At 53.9% G+C, this 23,480-nt stretch overlaps 1 protein-coding gene across 11 annotated transcripts in view; it reads left to right on the top strand.

The window, feature by feature from the left end:
- The window catches only part of ZMIZ1 (zinc finger MIZ-type containing 1), a 241,271-nt gene that overhangs the window by 126,944 nt on the left and 90,847 nt on the right, over positions 1–23,480 (top strand). For all 11 annotated transcript variants that reach the window (XM_078345481.1, XM_035267860.3, XM_078345479.1 and 8 more), the window contains 3 exons: positions 4,168–4,276; positions 10,754–10,867; positions 18,679–18,784. In XM_078345481.1, the coding sequence (XP_078201607.1) occupies positions 4,217–4,276; positions 10,754–10,867; positions 18,679–18,784 (280 nt within the window). In that variant the 5' untranslated portion in view covers positions 4,168–4,216. The remainder of the gene's footprint in view (positions 1–4,167; positions 4,277–10,753; positions 10,868–18,678; positions 18,785–23,480) is intronic.

Here is a 23,480-nt window from a genome sequence, read left to right as displayed (position 1 = left end):
ATAAATGTTTGGAAACAGCTCCAGTGTGAGAGTGACTCCTGCAGCACTGCAGTGATAAATGTTTGGAAACAGCTCCAGTGTGAGAGTGACTCCTGCAGCACTGCAGTGATAAATGTTTGGAAACAGCTCCAGTGTGAGAGTGACTCCTGCAGCACTGCAGTGATAAATGTTTGGAAACAGCTCCAGGGTGAGAGTGACTCCTGCAGCACTGCAGTGATAAATGTTTGGAAACAGCCAGGGTGAAAGTGACTCCTGCAGCACTGCAGTGATAAATGTTTGGAAACAGCTCCAGGGTGAGAGTGACTCCTGCAGCACTGCAGTGATAAATGTTTGGAAACAGCCAGGGTGAAAGTGACTCCTGCAGCACTGCAGTGATAAATGTTTGGAAACAGCTCCAGTGTGAAAGTGACTCCTGCAGCACTGCAGTGATAAATGTTTGGAAACAGCCGGTGTGAAAGTGACTCCTGCAGCACTGCAGTGATAAATGTTTGGAAACAGCTCCAGGGTGAGAGTGACTCCTGCAGCACTGCAGTGATAAATGTTTGGAAACAGCCAGGGTGAAAGTGACTCCTGCAGCACTGCAGTGATAAATGTTTGGAAACAGCTCCAGTGTGAAAGTGACTCCTGCAGCACTGCAGTGATAAATGTTTGGAAACAGCCGGTGTGAAAGTGACTCCTGCAGCACTGCAGTGATAAATGTTTGGAAACAACTCCAGTGTGAAAGTGACTCCTGCAGCACTGCAGTGATAAATGTTTGGAAACAGCTGGTGTGAAAGTGACTCCTGCAGCACTGCAGTGATAAATGTTTGGAAACAGCTCCAGTGTGAGAGTGACTCCTGCAGCACTGCAGTGATAAATGTTTGGAAACAGCTGGTGTGAAAGTGACTCCTGCAGCACTGCAGTGATAAATGTTTGGAAACAGCTGGTGTGAAAGTGACTCCTGCAGCACTGCAGTGATAAATGTTTGGAAACAGCTCCAGTGTGAAAGTGACTCCTGCAGCACTGCAGTGATAAATGTTTGGAAACAGCTCCAGTGTGAAAGTGACTCCTGCAGCACTGCAGTGATAAATGTTTGGAAACAGCTCCAGGGTGAAAGTGACTCCTGCAGCACTGCAGTGATAAATGTTTGGAAACAGCTCCAGTGTGAAAGTGACTCCTGCAGCACTGCAGTGATAAATGTTTGGAAACAGCTGGTGTGAAAGTGACTCCTGCAGCACTGCAGTGATAAATGTTTGGAAACAGCTCCAGTGTGAGAGTGACTCCTGCAGCACTGCAGTGATAAATGTTTGGAAACAGCTGGTGTGAAAGTGACTCCTGCAGCACTGCAGTGATAAATGTTTGGAAACAGCTCCAGTGTGAAAGTGACTCCTGCAGCACTGCAGTGATAAATGTTTGGAAACAGCTCCAGTGTGAGAGTGACTCCTGCAGCACTGCAGTGATAAATGTTTGGAAACAGCTCCAGGGTGAAAGTGACTCCTGCAGCACTGCAGTGATAAATGTTTGGAAACAGCTCCAGGGTGAAAGTGACTCCTGCAGCACTGCAGTGATAAATGTTTGGAAACAGCTCCAGTGTGAAAGTGACTCCTGCAGCAGTGCAGTGATAAATGTTTGGAAACAGCTCCAGGGTCCCTCCTTTCAGGCTGGAGTGGGAGTCCCCTGAGCAGAGGGGCCTTGTCTGGGGCCTCAGGCCTTAGAACAGCAGCTGGCAGGGGGTCGATGGTCAGATGTTAGCTGGATAACGCTCCGTCATGCCTGGGAATACTGTGCGGCCGTTAAGAAATGGAAAAGTTCCTTAGGTCTTAATGCGGAATAAACTTTGAGATGCATCATTAAGAGGAGAAAAAAGCAAGGTCCAAATCATGTGTCTAGAATGCTGTTGTTTTATGTTGGTTAAAAAGTGGCAAAGGCCGGCACGGTGGCTCATACTTGTAACCCCAGCACTTTGGGAGGCCAAGGCGGGCAGATTACGAGGTCAGGAGTTTGAGACCAGCCTAATCAACGTGGTGAAACCCTGTCTCTACTAAAAACACAAAAATTAGCTGGGCGTGGTGCCATGCTCCTGTAATCCCAGCTACTCAGGAGGCTGAGGCAGGAGAATCACTTGAACCCAGGAGTTGGAGGCTGCAGTGAGCCAGGATTTCGCCACTGCACTCCAGCCTGGTTGACAGAGCTTGATTCCCTCTCAAAAAATAATTAAAAAAAAAAAAAGTGGCAAAGGATAGTGTGTGTAGATATTTGCTTCTAGATGAGACTCTCCGGAAGGGGGACTGAGGGCACTGGTTCTCCTAGGAAGGGCACCAGGGGACTGGGGATGGGGCCTGGACCCAAGACTGGATACCTTTGTGGACTTTCTGATTTTTGAACCATGCAAACAAATGACCTTTTCGGACACACACGGAGCAATAAGAATTGTAGCAAGAGCTGCACATCCTTTAAAGCCATTGAAGGAGGAACAGGACTTCTAAAGGCTGGGCCCAGGCAGTGGTGTTGGTTCCCTCAGTGAGGGTGCGTGGAAAGCAGACAGGCAGGCACACACAACCTACACTTCTACCAGCTGCAGGGATGTGTACATCTTCGGCCTCAGTTTCCGCATCTGTAACATGCAGATGATCCCAGCCTTACGGAGTGGGTAAGAAAGGAGAGAATGCAGCTGTCCAGCACATGAAAAGTCCTGGGGGACGGGGCCAGAGATGAGGTATTGTTAATGTGGAGTGTGGCAGGGTAGCAGAGAAGGCCTGGGCCCCACGTCTCCTGTCCAGCACCCTGGGTCAGACCCAGGTCTCTGCAGTCTGAACTGTCCACTGGGGGCAGGAGGGCAAACCGAGCTGGCAGCAGGCAGACTTCTGCCTTGGCCCAAGGACCTGGACTTCTGGGCAGTGGGTGAAGTAGGGCTGTGCAGTCCTTCCTCTTTTTACCTAGATCTCTGCCATTGCTGTGTGTCCTCCCCGGAGCAGCCTGGGGACTTCTGGGGCTTTCTCCAGCTGAGGGAGCTTCCTCCACTTAGCTCTGTCATCCAGAGGAAAGTCCCATTCAGGTTAGCATCCCTGAGCGCTCCCTTCTCCCGCACTCAGGAAGGGTGAGCCTAGTGCCGGGACATCCCTGTACTCGCACGGCCAGCCTTGTACAGTGGAAACCGCAGGCTGGCAGTCGGGAACCCTGGCTCCTGGTGTGGGCTCAGACACTGCTCACTGTGCCACCCTGGCCTTTTCCCTTTCTGTCTCTCACCCTCAGTTTCTTTATCTGGAAAATGGGTGTGGTGCTCATTCCTGTCCTCCTCCTTTTCCAGGAGGGTAAAGTGAAAAAAAGAAGAGTTGTGAGTGATTTGTAAATTGTGAAGAACTCTAAAGCCTGAGGGATTTGGGAGGGCAGGTGCCACCTGACATCTGCACTTAGAGTACATGTGCACTGAAGCTTGTCATGGGAGGGTTCCCCTGCACACGTATGAACACACACACATATACATACACAGATAGACACACACATACACAACACACACACACACACACACACACACACATGGGCCAAACCCTGAACCCGGAATCCAAGGGGGATTTCCACCCCCTCCACCAGCCAAAACACACATGCACGTACAAAAATCTGTGTACCTAGCTGGGCGCAGTGACTCACATCTGTAATCCCAGCACTTTGGGAGGCCAAGGCAGGCAGATCACTTGAGGTCAGGAGTTCAAGACCAGTCTGGCCAACATGGTGAAACCCCATCTCTACTAAAAGTACAAAAATTAGCCAGGTGTGATGGCAGGCACCTGTAATCCCAGCTACTCGGGATGCTGAGGCAGGAGAATCACTTGAACCCGGGAGGCGGAGATTGCAATGAGCCGAGATCGCACCAGTGCACTCCAGCCTAGTGACAGAGTAAAACTCTGTCTCAAATACAAAAAAAGAGAGAAAAGAAATGTGTGCACCTGTCTGTGCAGTTCCTTCCCCCCGGTGGACATACCTGCCCAGTGCCCACATGTGCCACACATGGAAAGCACCCAGAAGCACTTCCTGCCCTCAGCCCAAGGGGGTACCCCAGGTGTGGACCCACAGGGCCCAGCAAAGGGCTCTGGAACCTTCCAGTCCTGTGGCCAGAAGGCAGTTGGGAGGCTGGTGCAAGGTTGGCAGGCCTGACATGATCCAGTGACACCCTCTCCTTTCTCTTCGCAGGCTGGACAACGTTCATGGCTCTCGGGTAGAACCCAGCGAAACGGCCAGAATGAATTCTATGGACAGGCACATCCAGCAGACTAATGACCGACTACAGTGCATCAAGCAGGTGGGTGTGGGAGTGAGGCACACTCCGAGGGTGGGGCCGAGGGGGCAGGCAGAGCATAGACATCTGGTGGGTGCTTGGTGGAGTGGATGTTGGGGCTTCCTGACCATCTATCTTGTGAGGCCATTGTTGGCATGCTGGCACCGACCAGTCTGATGCTGGAATCACATTCCCGGGTTTTAGTTCCTGGGAACTAAAATACTGCCTGGTCCCTTCCCTTCCCACACCCTTCCCAGCTGTGTGACTTTGGACCAGTGTTGTGGCCTCTCTGGGCTCTGTCTGTGTACAAGGATGCAGTGAAGCACCTGGCACTTCCATCTCCCTTTACCACCTCCCTCCCAGACCTAAGCTCCCTGCCCTTTTGCTCTAGTTGTTCTTTTTTTTTTTTTAAAAAAAAAAAGAGCCGCAAGGTGGGTGCGGCAGGCTGGGTGTGGCAGCTCACGCCTTTAATCCCAGGCCAAGGTAGGACAATTGCTTGAGCCCAGGATTTAAGAGACCAGCCTTGGTAACACAGCAAGACTATCTCACTTAAAAAAAAAAAAAAATACTAATTTATTTAAAAATAAGAACCCGTTATCGGCTGGGCCCAGTGGCTTACGCCTGTAATCTCAGCACTTTGGGAGGCTGAGGGAGGAGGATCACTTGAAGCCAAGAATTTGAGAACAGCCTGGGCAACCTCATTTTTATTTTTTAAAAAAGAAAAGAAAATCCCACAAGAGAAGGAAATTGTATCATTTTACAGGAAAGGAAACAAGTACAGAGAGGGGACAGGGGTAGCCTGAGTCCACTCAGCCCCTCTGGTGCTGTGAAGACCTCATTCCAGAGAGTGCCATCGTCCCCACCCTGCTGAAGCCCATACCAATCCCAAGAAGTAAGCTGCCCAGGAGCTCCTCTATTTGGATTACGGGGAGGCAGGGAACCTTTCACAGGGGCGCCCCCCAGTGGTGGCCAGGAGTGACGTGCCCACCCGCTGGGCCCAGCTCTGGCAGCCCAAGCTGACAGCTTTCCTGCACAGACCCAGGAATGTTGTTCACTCCTGGAAGGACCGGGTACAGGGAGGGGGGCATGGGCTTTGGTGTCAGACGACTTGGACCCACAGTGGGATCTCAAGCTGGTCCTCCATTTCTCTGAGCCTCAGTTTCTTCATGTGTCAAATGGGGCCTACCTCATAGGACGCTGTGAGGATGTTGCAGGTGACGCCCGTGGCCCAGCCCTGGTGTGCGGTGGGTGATCAGCTAATGGCAGTGGTGGCCATTGTCCTCAGTATGTCAGTGACAGGGAAGGGAGTGCTGGGGCTCGGGCCCCTGGCCTGGATCAGCTTAACGTGAAGCTCAGGCAACCAGCGTGGGCTGCTGGCCCCGGGTTCCAGCAAGATAGAGCTCACAGTCCCTCCCCATCCAGCCTTCCCTTCCTGAGGGCCAGGACCCAGAAGGAGGCTCCCAAAGGTGCCTGCCCCGTGGAACTGAGGCTATTTATTCTTCAGGAATGAGGGATGCATGTCCTCTCATTAGCATCAAGCAGAGCAGTCTTGAAGCCCATGTGGGGTCTGCAAAGAGGAAATTGAAGAAGACTTGTTACAGATTGAACCCAGACCAAATGGCTCTTCCAAACGCCAATTACGCGCCTCTGCCCACAGTGGCAGAATAGAAACCAGACACCAAGACTCCCTCCTCCCCCACCCCCCCTCCTCCTGATCAGGGTTCTGCAGGGCTCTCTCTCAGCTCTGCCTTTCAGCCCATTTCTCCCACCCTTGGCTCAAGTGGCAGTCACCCTGCCCCCCCAATGGGATCCTCAAGTCTCCTGTGCCTGAGCCCCCCACGTAGCAGGCATGCCACTCCTGCTGAGACATGCTGTCAGCCTCTTTCCTCTCGGCACCCAGCTCCATATCACCAGAGATTACGGTGCACCTCACTTCCTTGGCCCTCCCTGGGTCCAGCTTGGGCAGAGGCCCACCGGAAGCCCCTCACAGCATAGCACACAGCTCAGTCACCATTCCACCACTTACAAACTCTGCAGCCTTAAGTTGATGCCTCGCCTCCCTCCATCTATAAAATGGGCATCATAATGAATGCACACTCAACCAGCACATGTCAGAGCCTGCACCACCCTCCCCACCTGCCCCAGCACACACATGCACACACACAGAGGGCTCTGCCTTTGAGCCAGACAGTGGCGCGTTTGTGAGTGTGAGCAACCTGCCCAGATGCCTCCTGGGCCATCCAGAGCTCCCTGCATACTCCATGCCCCTCCTCCCACTCCTCCCGTCAGACACAGCTCAGTGCTGACATCTGTCTGCTCACAGCTGCCCTAGAGGGCAGCCTCAATGGCTGGGGACTGTTTTCTCAGGAATCCCGTAACCTCATCGGAAGAGAAAGGCAAGCATGTCTGCACACGCTGGGACAACGGATGTGTCGGCTGTGCAGGCTTTGGGCTGGCACGGCTGTGGTTCCCTCCCCTCTCCACCAGCCTTCCCTTCCTGCCCTCACCTTGGTTGTAGCCTTTGCTGGCATTCACCAACCCCTGCCCTCTGCACCTTGCAGCCATGTCCCTTGCAGCCTCTATCTCAGCTGCTTTTGCCCCTTCTCAGCCTTTTGGTACTGGGAGACCAGTGCTCCCTCTGCAACAGGCCCACATTGAGAACCCTGCAGATCAGCTTATTCCTGTTCAGCAGCTGCCCTGAACCCAGGAGCCCTTCTGAGCATCTGTACCCCATCCTTGAGCTTGGACACTTCCTGGGCACCCAGCTATCTCACCTAACTTCCTCTGTCTCCCTGGAGCTATGGGCCCTGTAGGAATACATCAGGTCTCCCACCGGGTTTGGGGACAGAGGACGTACTATATTCATCTCACAATCACGGAGTCTAGCATAGTGTCCAGCTCAGAGTGGGGATCAACTATTTTGGGTGGGCTGAGGAGAGGGGTAGACTGATAGATGGATACGTAAGGGAATGGATGGATGGACATATGGGCAGACAGTTAGATAGCTGGGCATGTATAGATGATGAATGAACAGGTAGGTGGGGTGTCTGGATACATTAACTTCTGGATGAGTGGGTACATAGGTAGATGAATGAAGGGATGGATGAGTGGTGGATAAAGTGGTGAATGGATGAATGGGTGGGTTGGCAAGCAGACGGATGGATGAATTGATTCATTTTGGATAGATGGATCGATGGATGGATGGATGGATGGATGGATGGATGGATACATGCATAGATGGATGAATGAATGAATCATTTGATTCACAGATGGACTGGTAGACAGATGGATTGATAAGATGAATTCATCATTTCAAGGCTTTGGTATGCCCTGCTCCTGCTCCAGCAGACTCAGTGGCCATTGGATATAGCCCAGTTCCTCGGAGGAATTATAGAGATAGGCAGGCCTTCTGGTGAGGAACGGAGTACCAGTGTCCAGTAACAACCACAGTTAGGGAGGCCTCTGCCTATGATTCAAACATGTGCTCCCATCCCCGGTCCATCAATGGCTGGCTAAGCTCCACCCTGCCCTGCGCTGGCCCCTTTCCTCCATGTGCAACTGGGGCCCATTCTGCAGTGGCCACGTTGCTGGTCTACACAGCAGACACACCATCCTTCAGACAGTTAACTCCTCCTCAGTCATTTCCCATGGGGCCCAGCCTTGTGCCAGCCTTTGAGGTTGCACAGGTAAACAGGAGGCTGCTTCTCCCCTCAAGAGGCTCTCAAGAGAAACAGGGAACAGTGGACAGGCCCTGGCTTCAATAGCAATAGTAGTCTTTACCTGGGTTCTGTTCTGTAATGAGTTCTTCGTGGTTTCGCAACTTCGCAGCAGCCCTGAATGCTGTCACGTCCCATTTCACAGATGAGGGAATTGACGTGCAGCCACATGTCCTGGGCTGCTTGGCTCAGCGACTGAGATGGGGTTTGGACCATGTCTGTCCTGCTTATTTCACTAGACCACTTTGTCTCTCTGTGCACTTCAGTCACCTCATGGTTGAAGTAGGTGACAAGGGCACAGAGAGGGGAGGGGCTTGACCAAGGCCAGAGTGTCAGCAGTGTCTTCCCACCGAAATGCCAGCAGTGTCTTCCCACCGAAGTGCCAGCAGGGTCTTCCTAGCACTTTGGGAGGCCATAGTGGGAGGACTGCTTGAGCTCAGAAGTTTAGACCAGCCTGGGCAACATAGAAAAACCTCAGCTCTATTAAAAAATCTAGAACAACAACAAAATTAGCCAGGCATGGTGGTGCACACCAGTAATCCAAGTTACTTGGGAGGCTGAAGTGGGAGGATCGCTTGAGCCCAGGAGGTTGAAGCTGCAGTGAGTTATAATCGCACCACTGCACTCCAGCCTGGATGACAGAATGAGACCCTGTCAAAAAAGAAGAAAGAAAGAAAAAAGCCATCAAATGGGATACCTGATGTTTTCTCTAGCAGTGAGATGTACCCATAGCCTACAGGCCACGCAAGTTGTCTGGGGTGAGGGCAGAGGGTCCCAGAGACTGGTGAGACACTGAAGGCTGAGCACTCAGGTGCCAGAACCAGGCTGGGCTTCTGAGACTGACCTCAGAGGCCACTCATGCACCCAGAGCCCCAAAGTGGGGTGCTGTGACCAGCTGGGGGCAGGCAGCTCTGAGGCAGCATGCAGTGGCTCTCGACCCTGTTAATTGGGTGTGACATCACTGAAATAAACGGAACAACTCAGTTAGCAGGGGCAGCTGGTGGGCAGGAATCAGCCAATTGGCATGACTTTCCACATGGAGCCGAGATACCAGCTGTGGCCTCTGAGGGGCATGCTTTAGAGAACGGGCACAGGAGGCAGGGGTGAGGACCCGCCACCACCCTCTCAAAGGGCTTATTTCTATATGTTGAGGTTCCTCCTGTCTTGCACAGGTCAGACGCAGGGAGTGTCACCTCTGCAGAAGGAGCTGGGGCTGAGAGCAGCCATGTGCAGCTGTGCTTCCAGGGGAGCCTTTGGGAGACAGAGTCAGGGCCAAGGGCAGCCCCATGTGGGAGCACCCCATGCGCCAGGCACTTTGTCAGGGGCCATATAAGCCTCATCTTGTTGAAGCCTCACTGTGGCCCTGTGATGGGGGGCTTTGTTGTGACTTGCCTGTCCTCTTCCGCCCTACATCTCTTTCTCTCTCTTTACTTCCATGGAAGGAGGACATTCTCATTCATTTCACTTTCCTCCACCGATTTTTTAAAATCTTGCCTTGCATGAACGGCACTGTAGCAACAGTCATGGAACCTTAAGCAAAAGAAATAAAAGTTCCACCACCAAGCCATGCTCTGTCATCCCCATTTTACAGATGGGGCCACTGACGCTCCGATAGGTGAGAGGACCATGCTAGGTCACTGGATCATAGGCGTGAAGGCAGAGTATGGGCTCCCATAGCTCCCCTGCCGATTCTGGGCCCCCTGCAGCTCCTAAGGCCCTCCCTGCCTTGGCTCTGGGGCAGGCTCTTGCTGCAGGTAGAATGGAAGGACTGCCCTATGTGGCTCCTGTTCTGCTGTCTCTCCCAGCACCAATGCAACAGGACCTCCAAAGGTGCCCGTTACAGCCAAATGAGGAAAGAGCCTCATCCCAGAATCTCACCTTTGCCTCTAATCTGCTCCTTGCCCCTAGCCACATCATTTGTCTCCTGGACTCAGTGCCCAACTCAGAGGGCCTGGGGAGACAGTTAAGAGTGAAGGGGGCCATGGGAACCACCCCTCCACTTTGCACCTTACCCACCTTACCAGCCCTGCAGCCTGGGCCTGAAGCAGAACCAGGAGGCCCGGGCACCCTGGCACCAGAATTTAGTCTCCGTCGACTCAGACTCTTACCTGACAGGGGCCTGAGCTCAGGCTGACCTCCCAACCATGCCAGCAGCCCTGAGCAGATCCAGGCTGAGCGGATCCAGGCACAGGGCCCAGTAAGTCACACACAGCAGACCCTAGTGTGACAACTGTCTAGTCATGTGTGCTCCTCACCCTCCCAGCTGGCTGTGGCCCCCCCTAATCCCCCCCCCAATCCCTCATCTTATGTGGCTATGGCAGAGCAGGCTCCAAAGCCAGAGCTGGTGGGAGCCCAGACCTGGGCTTTGGTGCTGGGAGCTGGGAGGTGAGGATAGTCAGGAAGGAATCTCCAGGGCCAGCCTGTCCTGACTCCGGGGTCACAGGGGGAGAACCCCCAGACCCCTGCAGGGATTGCCTGCCCCCACCCCCACCAGCATCCGAAAAGCACTCTGCTGTCTGACGTCACCAGCCTTCTCTAGACCTCAGTTTTCCTGTCTTTGCAATGGGACTACTAATCCACCGGGGTGGGGGGAGAGGTAGGGCAGGCATGAGCGCAGGGGGTGAAAGCAAGCATGAGAACACTCAACGATCCCAACTACCCCTTTACCCCTTTCCATGAACCTCCTTCCCAGTGAGGCTGGGGTCTTCCTGCCCCAGACCCCCCAACGCTGCCCGTGCTGGCCTCATTCCTGGAGCCTCAGCCACTTCCTTTTCCTTTCCCACAGCACTTACAGAATCCTGCCAACTTCCACAATGCCGCCACAGAGCTGCTGGACTGGTGTGGAGACCCACGCGCCTTCCAGCGGCCCTTCGAACAGAGCCTGATGGGCTGTCTGACGGTGAGTCTGCACACTGTCCGCCTACACTCCTGCCCAGGAAGGTCGGCCAAGGGCTAGTGTGCCTGTCCAGGTGTTGGAGAGGCTGTCACACATTGGGGGGGTGACACCAGCGAGAGAGCTGGGAAGACACTGGTGCTGGGGCATGGCCCTACTGGGTGTGTCCCCAGAGTGCATACCCCCAGGGGACCTGGAGCTGATGAGGAGGCACAGTCCCTAGGGATTGTGTGGGTTCCCACACTTGATAAGAAAGACACAGGCTCACTTTATGGGTCACGTTCTATCATAAGCACAATAGAGAGACTCAGGGTTTTCAGCCGTTTTTATGCAGTCATTCATGCGTTCGTTCACTTGGCAAACATGAATGGAGCTTCTTTTGTAGTCATCCATCCATTCAGGTAAGCATTGATTGAGCCCCTCTGACATCCATCCATCTAGCCAAACAGCCATTCATTGATCTCCCATTGATCATGTATGATCTGCTAAGTTCGGGGGAATGGAAGATGTATAAGGCTTCATCAAGCCTGGTTTCCTCCGTGGTGGAGGAGGCACATGTGTAAAGAAGTGACTAAGAAAATCATGTGCGCGGTGAAGACAGCACGGAAAAGGGGATCCTGAACTGCCTGGGCGGTGAAGGCAGCACAGAAAAGGGGATCCTGAACTGCCTGGGTGGTGGGGCGGGGAGCAGAAAACTGAGGAAAGGAGCCACCATCCGTGTAGGAGCCCACCAAGCCATGGAGGGGAGCAGGAGTGCTCTCGGCACTCAGAACAGCATCTGCAAAAGGCCAGAGGCCCAATGGAATGCAAAGAACCGGAAGGGTTGAGGCTGCCGACTGCACAGACACCAGGCCTAGGGTTTATGATGTGATCGGCTAGGCTAAGGAGCTTGCCAGCCCACAGGGCACCATGGAAGTCACTGGAAGCTTGTGAATGTCCTCAGCCATGTGGCCTATGTCCATAAGTGTGAGGACACTTTGGTGACCGAGGCGGGGGCAGCTGCTCAGAAGGCCCTGAGTCTGCACGGAAGGGAATGTAGGTAAACAGATGGCATGGGAGCCTGCCTATCCCAAGTCTGGGAGAGGAGGGACCAGGAGGATGCCTAGCCAGGCGGGAACATTGGGCATGGCCTGCGGGCACCAGACTTCCTGAAAAGTTGCAAGGAGACAAAGGCCCACATGGCCTTGGCCTGAAGAGGAAGAAATAGTGGTCACACAGCCATTGTGACAAAGCGTCTGTTCTGTGCCTAGCAAGGAGCCGCTCATGGAATATGGTGTCCCACCCAATCCCTCAGTGAGCCTGGCCTGCAACCTTCCCCATTCCACAGAGGAGGAAGCAGACTTGTAACTGACTTCCCAAGGGCACACAGCCTTAGAGGCAGGCCTGGGATTCCAGCCGAGGCCTGCCTGCCTCCAGAGGGGATGCCCTTGGCCATTAGGGATGCTAGACAGGGACGCAGCCAAGACCCCCCTGGGGCTCCTCTGCTTGTCAGAAACTAGCACCATCTGGCTCCCTCAGGCCTTCAGGCCAAATCAGGCAGCCACCTGCACTGCCCAGTCTTCCTCATCCTTCAGCCCATGGGTCCCCTCTCCCTCCCCCAGCCCCCTTAATCCTCTTTGTGGGGATCTGGTTCCAGGCTAAGCCCTGTGGGCAGGGACAGATGTTGCCAGAGCCCCCTCACTTCCACCCCAGCTGATGGTGGAGGATGTGTGGCCAGCCAGGCTGCCATGGTCTCCAACACACTGCCCCGAGCCTGACCCTGTCTAGGATGTGGGGACTCAAGACTGAATCAGACAGTGGCCCTGGCCGGCCTGGTTGGACCAGGAACTGGCCCCACCTCGGCCCTCCTGTCCATGCATTCATTCAATGAACATTCGCTGGGCTCTTGTTGACTCCACGCCCTGTGCTGGGCCCTGGAGGGACCACTCTCAAGAGGCTGGCCCTCCAAGAGGAGCCTGACATTAAACCCGCAAAGGTGTAAACAGGGTCACATGCCAGAGCTCCGGGAGAGGGGGCAAGAGCACAGGGCAGGAACTGTCTTCTGAGGAGATGACCTCCTTGGGAGGATGAGAAAGCAGGGTGCTCCAGGCAGAGGGAACTGCTGGTGCAAAGGCCCTGAGGCTTGACCTGTTTATGGACATAAAGAAGGCTCAGGCGGCTGGAGCCATGGAAGGGAGACGGGTGTGAGAGATGAGGCAGAGGAAGGAGGCAGAGAGAGCAGCTAATGCAGGCCTACAGCCCAAGCCAGAAGAGTCTGGGTATTATTTGGAGGGCAGTGGGGAGCCTTAAAGGATTTTTAGCAGTAGAGTGAGGGGCAATGATTTGTGTGGGGCAGGAGCTCTGAAGGGGAACATCTTTGGAGGGCAGAATGGAGGGATCATGGAGGGCTTCCTGGAGGAGGGAGCCCAGGGAAGGTAGGTCCCATGAGACCTGGCTGGATAGAGGACACCATGGCTTCCCAGGCAGGGGAGGCTATGTAGACAGTGCCCACTCTCCTGGGCCTCTGCCCCCTGGCCCCTTGTGTAAGGCATGCATCTGGTGGAATGACCCACACCCCTGCAGCCAGGTCACGGTTACAGTGAGCTGAGTCGGGCTGTCCCTTAGAGCTCAGTAGAGCCAACAGCTTGAAGGAGTTTGGTGGAGGGTAGTGGGGATTGTCATGGACAACACCTGCAGTGTTCAGGGCATTTTCCCGAGGCACCGTCTTTTTGGATCCTCATAAAGACCCTTTGAGGTGGGCAGGGGAGGAGTCACCACTCCCATTTTACAAACAGGGCCACTGGGAGGGGGAGCAGCTTACCCCAGTCCCAGGCTGGTCTCACAGACTCCCTGGGAGCCTCTGGGCCCTGTTGCCAGTGCCCCTTTCCCAAGGCATCCTCAGCCCAGCCCTGCCCCATGGAGAAGAACGGGATGTGGGAGGTCAGAGATCCCAAGGGACCCAGGTGGGGCAAGGCAGCTGCCCCTACCCCACACACGCACTGCACCCTCCCCATCCAGGTGTCAGCCTGAACCCTCCAGCTTGCTGCAATCCCCTGGGTGACCTCTGGAGGCAAACTCCAGATTCCTGGATCAGGCTTACTTTGAGAATATAAATTAAAAACCACTTAGCCAGGAGCAGCAAATGGACACATTTCTGCCATACTACCTTCTAAGCAGCCCAGGCACAATTAAAGTGCCCCCAGCCTAGCCCTGCCCTGCCCTCGCTTCACCTCTTGGGACTTCAGAATGCTGAGGTACAGCAGCCCCAGGACCGGCCCCAGGGGCCCGCGCACCACTTCCTCTTCAGAAGCAGGCCCTACCTCCTCCAGTAGCCAGGCAGAGAAGCCCCTCTGGGCACCCTCTCCCTCCCCTGAGCTTAGGGAATAGCACAAGACAGGGAGACGGAGGAGACGGTGGGAGAGCAGGTCCTGGAGCGAAGCAGGTTTCACATCAGCAGGCCTCTCCCTCATCTCACCAATGAGGAAGCCCCACAGCTTCAGAGGAGGTCGGAGTCAGAAAGAACTTTCAGGTCCCATCCCCTGCCAGGAACGGAGACCCCTTCTCCAGCAGATCCCCAGTCAGCCTGTCCTGCTTTATGGCCAGCAGGCTGGATGCTTTTCAGGGCGACTCAGTTGCTTTGTGGAACTAATGTCATTCACCACATGACCTTGAGCAAGCCACCTGTCTTCTTTTTGTTTTTTTAAATTTTTTATGGCACATGCCTGTAATCCCAGCAACTCGGAAGGCTGAGGCAGGAGAATTGCTTGAACCCAGGAGGCGGAGGTTGTGGTGAGCCAAGATCACGCCATTGCACTTGAGTCTGGTCAAGAAGAGCAAAACTCCATCTCAAAAAAAAAAATTTTTTTAATTTTGTCTTAGAGACAGTGTCTTGCTCTGTGGTCCAGGCTGGAGTGCAGTGGCAAAATCATAGCTCACTACAGCCTTGACCTCCCAGGCTTAAGCGATCCTCCTACCTCAGCCTCCTAGGTAAGTGAGACTACAGGCGCCTACCACCATGCCAGGCTAATTTTTAAAATTTTTTTCTTAGAGATGGGGACTTGCTGTGTTGGCCAGGATGGTCTCAAACTCCTGGGTTCAGATGGTCCTCCCACCTTGGCCTCCTAAGTGGCTAGGTGTCACAGGCCTGTACCATCACACCATACTAAAAGATTGATTGTACAAATGGGACTGGCACAGTGGCTCACCCCTGTAATCCCAAGCACACCTGAGGTCAGAAGTTCAAGAGCAGCCTGGCCAACATGGTGAAACCCTGTCTCTACTAAAAGTACAAAAGGAAATTAGCTAGGTGTGGTGGCACGCACCTGTAATCCTAGTTACTCGGGTGGCTGAGGTAGGAAAATTGCAAGACCCTGGGAGGCGGAGGTTGCAGTGAGCCAAGATCGCACCATTGCACTCCAGCCTGAGCAACAACAACAAAAATTGTGTACAGATGAGATCTTGCTATGTTGCCCAGGCTGCTCTTGAACTCCTGGATACAAGCTGTCCTGCCTCAGCCTCCCAAAGTGCTGGGATTACAGGTGTGAGCCACCACACCTGGCCAAGTTCCCCGTCTTGTGTCTGGACTTTAGTTTCCCTTCCTGTCGCATGAGGCTGGGCTCCCTGACCTGTGAGGTCCCCTGGCTCCAGGGGTCTAGGTGTAGGCAGCCAGGATGACCGAGTGGCCTCAGAAGTGTGTCCCCGTGCCCCTCCATGGGTCGAGTGGCAGGGCCTGGGCAGCCCACAGAGGGCCGCAGCACCCCAGCCATTCTCACTGGCCTTTATGGGACGGAGTCTTTGTACCTCGTAGGACCTTCACAGAGAACACCATGCCCACTGGGGTGAGAGCAGGTCTCTCTGAAAAACAAGCTTCACAGCTGAGACCACCACTGCCAGTCAGACCCCGCCTCACAGGACTTTCTGGGGGTCCTCAGGCTGGGCCAGAGGAAGCCAGGGGATAGCAATGCATGAGGCACTCCATGCTCACAGGATTCAGTTCTGCTCACACTGCCACATCTGTGCTCTGTGGCCTTGAGCAAGCTTCTGCCCTCTCTGGGCCTTGACTTCCTCATCAGTGAAAGGAGGCTGTTGGTGCCAGTGACCCTTTGAATGCTGGGGCATGGGGACTTGGCGAGGAGTAGAGACTTTCTGCTCCCCCACTACCCATGGCCCTTGCAGCTGCCATACAGCACCAGGCCCCTCTAGCTCAATTTAGCTAGTATTTTGTTCTTTTTAACTAGAGCAATAGGATTAGTCAGTATTAGCCAAACATGGAGACTTTGGCCTTCCTTCCCTGAACCCAGGGCCTGAGGGGTCCTCAGTGCAGGTTGGAAGTTATGGTGTTAACCCTTTGTGGACTGAGAAAGAAGTCCCAGCACAGAAAGATACCAGATTTTTCAGCTAGACCACCTGGATCACATCCTGGCTCTGTCACTGACCAGCTTCGAGCTGTTGTTCAACCTCTGTTTTCTTATCTGTAAATCAGAGGTAATAATAATAGTGATACCTACCTCGTGGAGCTGCTAGAAGAATTTGCACTTTGTTGCATACAAAGCACTTACGTGGGTGGGAGCCAGCACTGTCACTGCAGCGCTCTTCAGCATCAGTGTTTCTCAGTGACAGCAGCCTCACTACTGCACCAGTCTAAACAGGCTGCTCTGTGCTCACAGGCATCCACCAAACGTTCTCCTACAAAGAGGGAGGGCACCAGCGTCCATGTATGAGCTGCAGCGGCCCCTCCAGCTTGGAACCTTCCTCCTCACTCTCTGGAGGAGGGTCTGCCTGCAGACTTGAAATAGCCAGAAAGAGTTAGGGACCTTGATTTTTCTAGGTGGACAGTGAAACTTACAGTGAGGATGCCCCTACCCTGGGTTGGCCCGAGACTGGGACGTGCTGAGGGTAAACAGCCCAGGTGAAAGAGGCCTAGGGAGTGTGGAAGACTTCTGTGCCAGGGGCTTTTGTTTGCAGCAGAGATGCTGAGTAAACATCCTGACCTGACAACAGCCTTTTTCCTCCCAGCCTGGCTCAAACATTATCCCTGCACAGGGGGATGCAGGGAGGGCCACAGCCCTGTTTCAAGAGTCACTGGTGGTCCTGGGAAGGGAAACCCATTGGCTCCTTCTTGATTCAGCAGGGGACATTGAGTCTCCAGTGTTGTGTTTTAAATTGGCCTAGATTAGTGGTGTTCCCACCCCTTTTAGCCCCAGAGCCCCTTTCACAGATCCCTAAGATATAAAGCAGGCAGTGGGGAATAATCCCGTTGGATCTAGGGGCCAGGCCAAACCCCATGGAAGCATGAGGGCCCTCCAGGTGCCTCTGGAGCAGGTGCTTCCTGGGTGCTTGTTGGCTGAGTCCCCCATTCTCAGATGCACCAGCCTACCACAGCTGGGTGCTCTCCCCACTCAGCCGTAGCCACCCCAGCTGCTTTCTAAACGACTCCCTTTTCCAAGATCCTTCCTTCTTAATAAAGAAAGCTAATTTTGCTGCTGTTAATGAGGAAGGCGGGTGTGAGGGAGCAGACCTGGCAGTTAGGGGACACCTGGGAATGGGTGGGGACAGAGTGAAGCCACAGGGGCACGAGCTTGCAGAGCCATCCGAGCAGCCCTTGGAGCGCCCCATCCCACACTGCCCCCCAGGGACTGATGGTCCTCCCAGTCTCTCGCCTCTCACCCTGCCAGCCCCTACCTACTTCAGAGATTTATGAGGAGATGGGTAAGACCTTCAGGCTCCAGACACGCCGCTGCTGTTATGGAAGCCCCCTGTTTGCTGGGGCGTGGCGCTAGAGGCAGACCCTAGGCTGAGTGTGGGAGTCCTGTAGTTTCTAGCTAAGGTTGAGGGGCTGCAGGTGCTTGGCACAGAGCAGCATTAGGATGCCCAACCTATCCAGGAAGCCCATTAAGCAATTTTGACCTGAAGCCCATGGGAAGCAGCTTGTTCTAAATCACTGCCTTTTTTTTTTTTTTTTTTTTTTTTTTTTTTTTCTGAGGAGTCTCGCTGTTTTGCCCAGGCTGGAGTGCAGTGGCACGACCTCAGCTCACTGCAACCTTCCATCTCAGGTTCAAATGATTCTCCTGCCTCAGCCTCCAGAGTAGCTGGGATTACAGGCACCCGCCACCACGGCCTGTAATCCCAAAAATACAAATAATTTTTGTCTGTTTAGTAGAGATAGGGTTTCACCATGTTGCGCAGGCTGGTCTTGAACTCTTGACCTCAAGTGATCCACCTGCCTCAGCCTCCCAAAGTGCTGGGATTACAGGTGTGAGCCACCCCACCTGGCCTAAATCACTGCTTTAGACGAGGCACATGCTGACTTCTAGGGGCAGGGCTGGGCCTGAGACTGCATTTGTAACAGGCCCCTCTGTGATGCTGGTAGCCCTGGGGTAGAAGGGGCAGTGAGCCCTTCTCAGCAGTGGTTGTGGGAGCTCAGTGAGGGGTGGGGGAATTCCTGAGGACCCAGGACACAGAAGGATGATGGAAGAGCAACCCAGTAGAGCAGAGACCCTGGCCTGAGCCCATCCTAAGGATGGTGGTGCAGGCTTCCCAGCCAACTTCTAGAATGTGGTCGAATCTGAGTCCTTGGGTCTGTGGGTTTGGGGTCAGGTCCATCGTCAGCCTGGGAAACCCCAGAGGATGGGGCCAGGATTCCACAGCCTGGCACAGGAGAGGTGTTCATCAGTATTTGCTGAGCGACTGAACAAGGCACTGTGGTCTCCCGGCTCTCTCTGCCTGATGGCAGGGGCCTGCCTTCTTCTGCCCACCTCTCCCGCTTCACCTGCAAAATGGGCATATCCACCGGCTCTGGGCTCTGTGACTCACCTGCCCTCCTCCCCTCTTGCTGTCAGGTGGTCAGCCGGGTGGCAGCCCAGCAAGGCTTCGACCTGGACCTCGGCTACAGACTGCTGGCTGTGTGTGCTGCGAACCGAGACAAGTTCACCCCGAAGTCTGCTGGTAGGTGTCCTTGGGGAACTCCGTGATGTCACGGAGTGGGGTGGAGAGGAGAGCTGACTCTAAACCAGGCCTGTCTGCCGCCCCCCGCTGGCTGGTGCCTGCATTTGTCTAGGTGTAGTGACAACCCCTGAGGAAGAGCAACTCATCCACCAGGATGTAGGAGCCACATATGGGGCTGTCCCCATGCCCCTCCCAGGGAGTGTACTTACCTCAGGGGATACCGCAGGGCCAGAGAGGGTCCTGAGGCACACCAAACCCCAGCAGTGGACACTGAGCTACAGGCAGGACCAGCATCAGCTCACTCCATTACCACAGTGACCCTTTGGCATAAGCACTGTGATCTCCCCATTTTACAGATGAGGAACCTGAGGCTCACAGATGCTGAGGGTATTTCCCAAGGCAACACAGCTAGAAGGCAGCAGAGCAGGGATTTAAGCCTAGGCCTGTACTTCAGAGTCAGCATTAAAATGAAACACAAAATTAGAAACAAAATCAGTCAGTACACTCAGGGTTCCATATGGCAACTTTGTCCTCACTCATATTGCAACTTTGTTGTCACCTGCTGTCTCCTGACCCTGTGTTAAGCAGGGGCCATGGAGAGTGCCAAGCAGCATTCTGCCTGGGAGGGCTTTGAGCGCTTTAAAGATACAGTTTTATTTTACGTTTCCCACATCCTCCTAACCTTGCTTAGGCCCCAGGCGCCCTGCTAGCTTTAAGCCAGAGAGACCTGTCACTTGCTAAGTGTTAGTCTCTGAGCTTCAGTTGATCTCTCTGATCTCTCTGGGAAGGCAGCAATGATAATGAGACCCCTGCCTTGCGGGGGTCATCGTAAAAGCTAGAAATAGGTAAGTGCCTAGCACCGTGTCTGGATATTGTTAGCATTCTTTATGGAGTCAGGATAAGCGGTTGGAAAAGAAAAAAAGGTTATTTCCTCTGTATGACAATAAAGCGGATGTTTTCACTGAATTCATCAATCAGTTCTTTGGAGTGTATATGGATGCAGCCTTCATGAACACGTTGAAAGGACATCTCACAATGAGTTTCCATAAATCTGCCTAATTTATAATCTCTTGCATGCGAGTTTGCGCCTCTTTCCATGTACGTTTCTAGTCTGCACACATGGATGACGCTGCAGACATACATGTGCGGCAGCTTCATTAGCCAGTAGCTGCTCTGAAACCCTTGACATGCCCTCCTGCGTTGGGATATTGCTATTGTATTGAACTGCTTGCCAGAAAATGATCTTGGAATCTCACAAGAGACATCTATTCCTGTTGGAATGTGAAGTTTCAATAATGACTTAAGTCAATACAATGTTGACAAGGTAGAAATGACTTGTCAAAGACATGTACCTCTTGAGTGTCTGTTCTGTGCAGGCACCGGCGAGGCTGAGGTTATAAGGACAACTAGACAGAAAGGGTCTTGCCTTGAGACACAGACCAGAGCAGGGGCCAGCAAGCTTTTTCCATCAAGGGCCAGATAGTATATATCTTAGGCTTTAGGGGCTCTGTGAAAACTGCCATAGACAGTACATAGAGGAATGGGGGTGGCTGGTTCCACCAAAACTTTATTTATGAAAACAAGTGCTGTGTGCAGTGGCTCATACCTATAATCCCAGCATTTTGGGAGGCTGAGGCAGGTGGATCACTTGAGATCAGGAGTTTGAAACCAGCCTGGGTAACATGAAAAAAACCCATCTCTACCAAAAAAAAAAAAAATTAGCTAGGTGTGGTGATGCATGCCTGTGTTCCCAGCTGCTTGGGAGGCTGTGATGGGAGGATCACCTGATCCTGGGAGGTGGAGGTTGCAGTGAGTCAAGATCCAGCCACTGCACTCCAGCCTGGGTGATAGAGCAAGACCCTGTCTCAAAACAACAACAACAATAAAACCAAGTGATTAACTGTATGTCCTGACCCCTAGTCTAGGAGGAGAGGAAAACATTGATCAAATAATTAGACGGGTGTGTGTGTGTGAGAGAGAGAGAGAGAGCTGTGATAAGGCCTTGAAGGAAAAAAAGGGTGAAGGGTATCAAGGGAGTGCTGGTGGGGGCAGACCACTCTGGGGTTGTAGCAGTCTCCTCCGAGACCCGAAGTTTGAGTAAGTGAAGGAAAAGAGGAAGAGCGTCTTTGCAGGTAAAGGGAACAGCCTGTGCAAAGGTGTTGAGGTGGAAGGGGAGCATGCATGGCTTGTCAGAATAAGAGAGGGGAATGGTTCTGGAGCCCAGAGGCAGGGGATGCGTGGCAAAAGCGAGGCTGGGGAAGTCAGCAGTGGAACATGCAGGGCTGAGGTCCTGTCTTCGAGGTCACGATCTTTGTCCTGAGAGTAATGGGAACATGGCTAAATGCTCATTTTGTGACGACGGCTCTGGCTATAAAAGAACAGCCTGGATGTAGGTGGCCAGTTGACAGATCACAGGGGAGGTCGGGGTGAGGTTGATGGTGGCTGGATCAGGAAGACAAGAGTGGAATGGAGACAGAGGGATATTTAAGAGGCAAAACTATGCCACAGAGTGACAGAAGGAGATCTGGAGAGTGGACTGCCCCTGGAGCCCAGCGGCTTTCCACTGGAGCGGGAGAGACTCAGGTCTCCATGTAGCCCCTCCACAAAGCGTCACTGAAACCCCTGCCCTGCTGCCCTGGGCTGGGTGTTCTCTTATGTTTTGTGACAGTGCCCAGCTTTATGAGACACGGAATACTATCTGCATTTATGTATGAAGAAATGGAAGCTCAGAGAGGTCCTATGACTTCCCTGAGGTCACCCAGCTCATAAGTGGTGGAGCTGGAACCTGAACTCCCAGCCTCCTGGTTGCAGGCCCAGGGTTCTGCCTACATCACAGCAGGCCTGGGCAGCCCTTTGTTTCTGTTGGAGAGATCCCTTCATGCTGCTCAGGGTTCTCCAGCAGGGCCTCTGAGTGGCATTCCAGCATCGCTTCTTCGATTGAAACAGGGATTTGTTCTTTTCTCCATCCACACCCCCACTTGAACACAGCTTGTGATAATTTAGAGAGCATCGCATCTATAAACTCACGTGGCACTCTGACACTACACAGACTCCCAGGAGATGAGCTCTCAGTGTACCCATTCTGCAGCTGAGAACACTGAGGCACAGCAGTGTCTGTGGCTTGTCCATCCTTGAATTTCCTTATTAGGAGTCAGTGCCCACATCTATGACTAACTACCTTTGAAGGCCACCCCTCTGGACGTACAGGCTCTCAGGAGCCCAGCACCCCCTGCTTGGCCCGTCTTCTGGAAAGGAAAGGGGTCCATTCTACGGGGGGAGCCTCTATCTGCTGGTTTTATTCGAGGGGTGAAGGGCTTGCCAGGGGCAGGCTGAGCCCTAAGAGGGCTGGAGGCCGTAAGGAGCAGAGCTAGGACCCCAAGTCCCAGACATGGCACCAGTGCCGTGCCTCCACTTGGCCACCTGTCCGAGCTATGGCCTCGTCTGTGAAGAGAGCTGAGTTGCCCACCTCATAGGCTGCCTGTGAGGATTCAGTGGGACCCCCTAATCATGGGAGTGAGGGAGGGGCCCAGCTAATACCTGATACATACTGGGGTCAAGTACATATGGCACTCTGGCCTTCCCCGTCTGCTTCCGTGTGTCTGTCTCTTAGCCGATGTGGCTCCCAGCCTCTCTTAGGCCCTCTCTGCAGCAGCAAGCCTGTTTCCACGGTCTGTCTCCCCTTGGCTCTGTGTGTGTGCATGACCTGCAGCGAGCGACCCTGGCCCTGGACACAGTCCTGCTGTGCCTGTGTGGGGATGGCTGCTCCTACCTGCCCAGCCTACTCCCAGGGAGGCCTCTGCAGGTGCAGAACTCGCTCCAGCCCCCAAGCCCCTTCAGCCGGCTTGGGCCACCAGTCCACCCTCCTGCCTTTCCATGCCTGTGTGACTCCCCAGTGCAGCTGCCCTCCCAAGGCTCCCCTCTCCTTTCCCTCTTTGGTCTCAGGTGTCTGTAGGTCTGTCTCTGTGCAGCAGCCCCTGTCCATGTCTAGCTTCCCATGGCTTTCTCTGCATTCTTGGCTTTCTCTGGGTCTCAGACTTTCTCCCTCTGCACGTCTGTGTGTATGGTATGTGTGTGGCCATGTATGTTTGTGTGTGGGGGCATATGTGGCTGTGTATGTGGGTGTGTGCTTGTGTACATGTGTGTCTGTGTGTCTACGTGCATGGCTGTGTACATGTGTGCATCTGCATGCTGTGCGTGGCTGTGTACATGTACATGGCTGTCTGTGAATGGTGTGTGTATGTCTGTGATGTATGTGTACCTGTGTACGTGTCTGTGTGTGTATCTGCATGGTATGTGCAGGTCTGTGTGTATGGACATGCCTATCTGTGTCTGCATGTTATCTGTGCGTGGGTGCATGCCTGTGTGTGTCCCCTGGCACCACGTCCCCTGTCTGTCTCCCTTGTCAGGAGGCCAGGCCAGCCGAGGAGGGCCAGGATGAGATCATGCAGCGAGCGAGCATGGAGCGGGGCTTTGTCAGAAGAGCTGGCAATGAGCCGGCCGTGGTGCAGGAGCACGTGTGTGCATGTGTGTGCATGCGTGTGTGTGTGTGTGTGTGTGTGTCCTGGGAGAGTGCGCAGGAGGCGAGCATAGGCAGTCACTGCAGCAGCAGCTGCCAGGCAGGCGGCTCCACTCGGCCCTGGACGCCCAGCCCCCAGCTCTTTGTTCTGGTGAAGCCTTTAGCCTCAGAGCACGCTCA

This window comes from Callithrix jacchus, chromosome 12 (assembly GCF_049354715.1).
Source record: "Callithrix jacchus isolate 240 chromosome 12, calJac240_pri, whole genome shotgun sequence".
In the NCBI taxonomy this organism is placed as follows: Eukaryota; Metazoa; Chordata; class Mammalia; order Primates; family Cebidae; genus Callithrix; species Callithrix jacchus.
The sequence above is the reverse complement of the archived record's forward strand: the minus strand, read 5'-3'. Positions and strand labels throughout refer to the sequence as shown.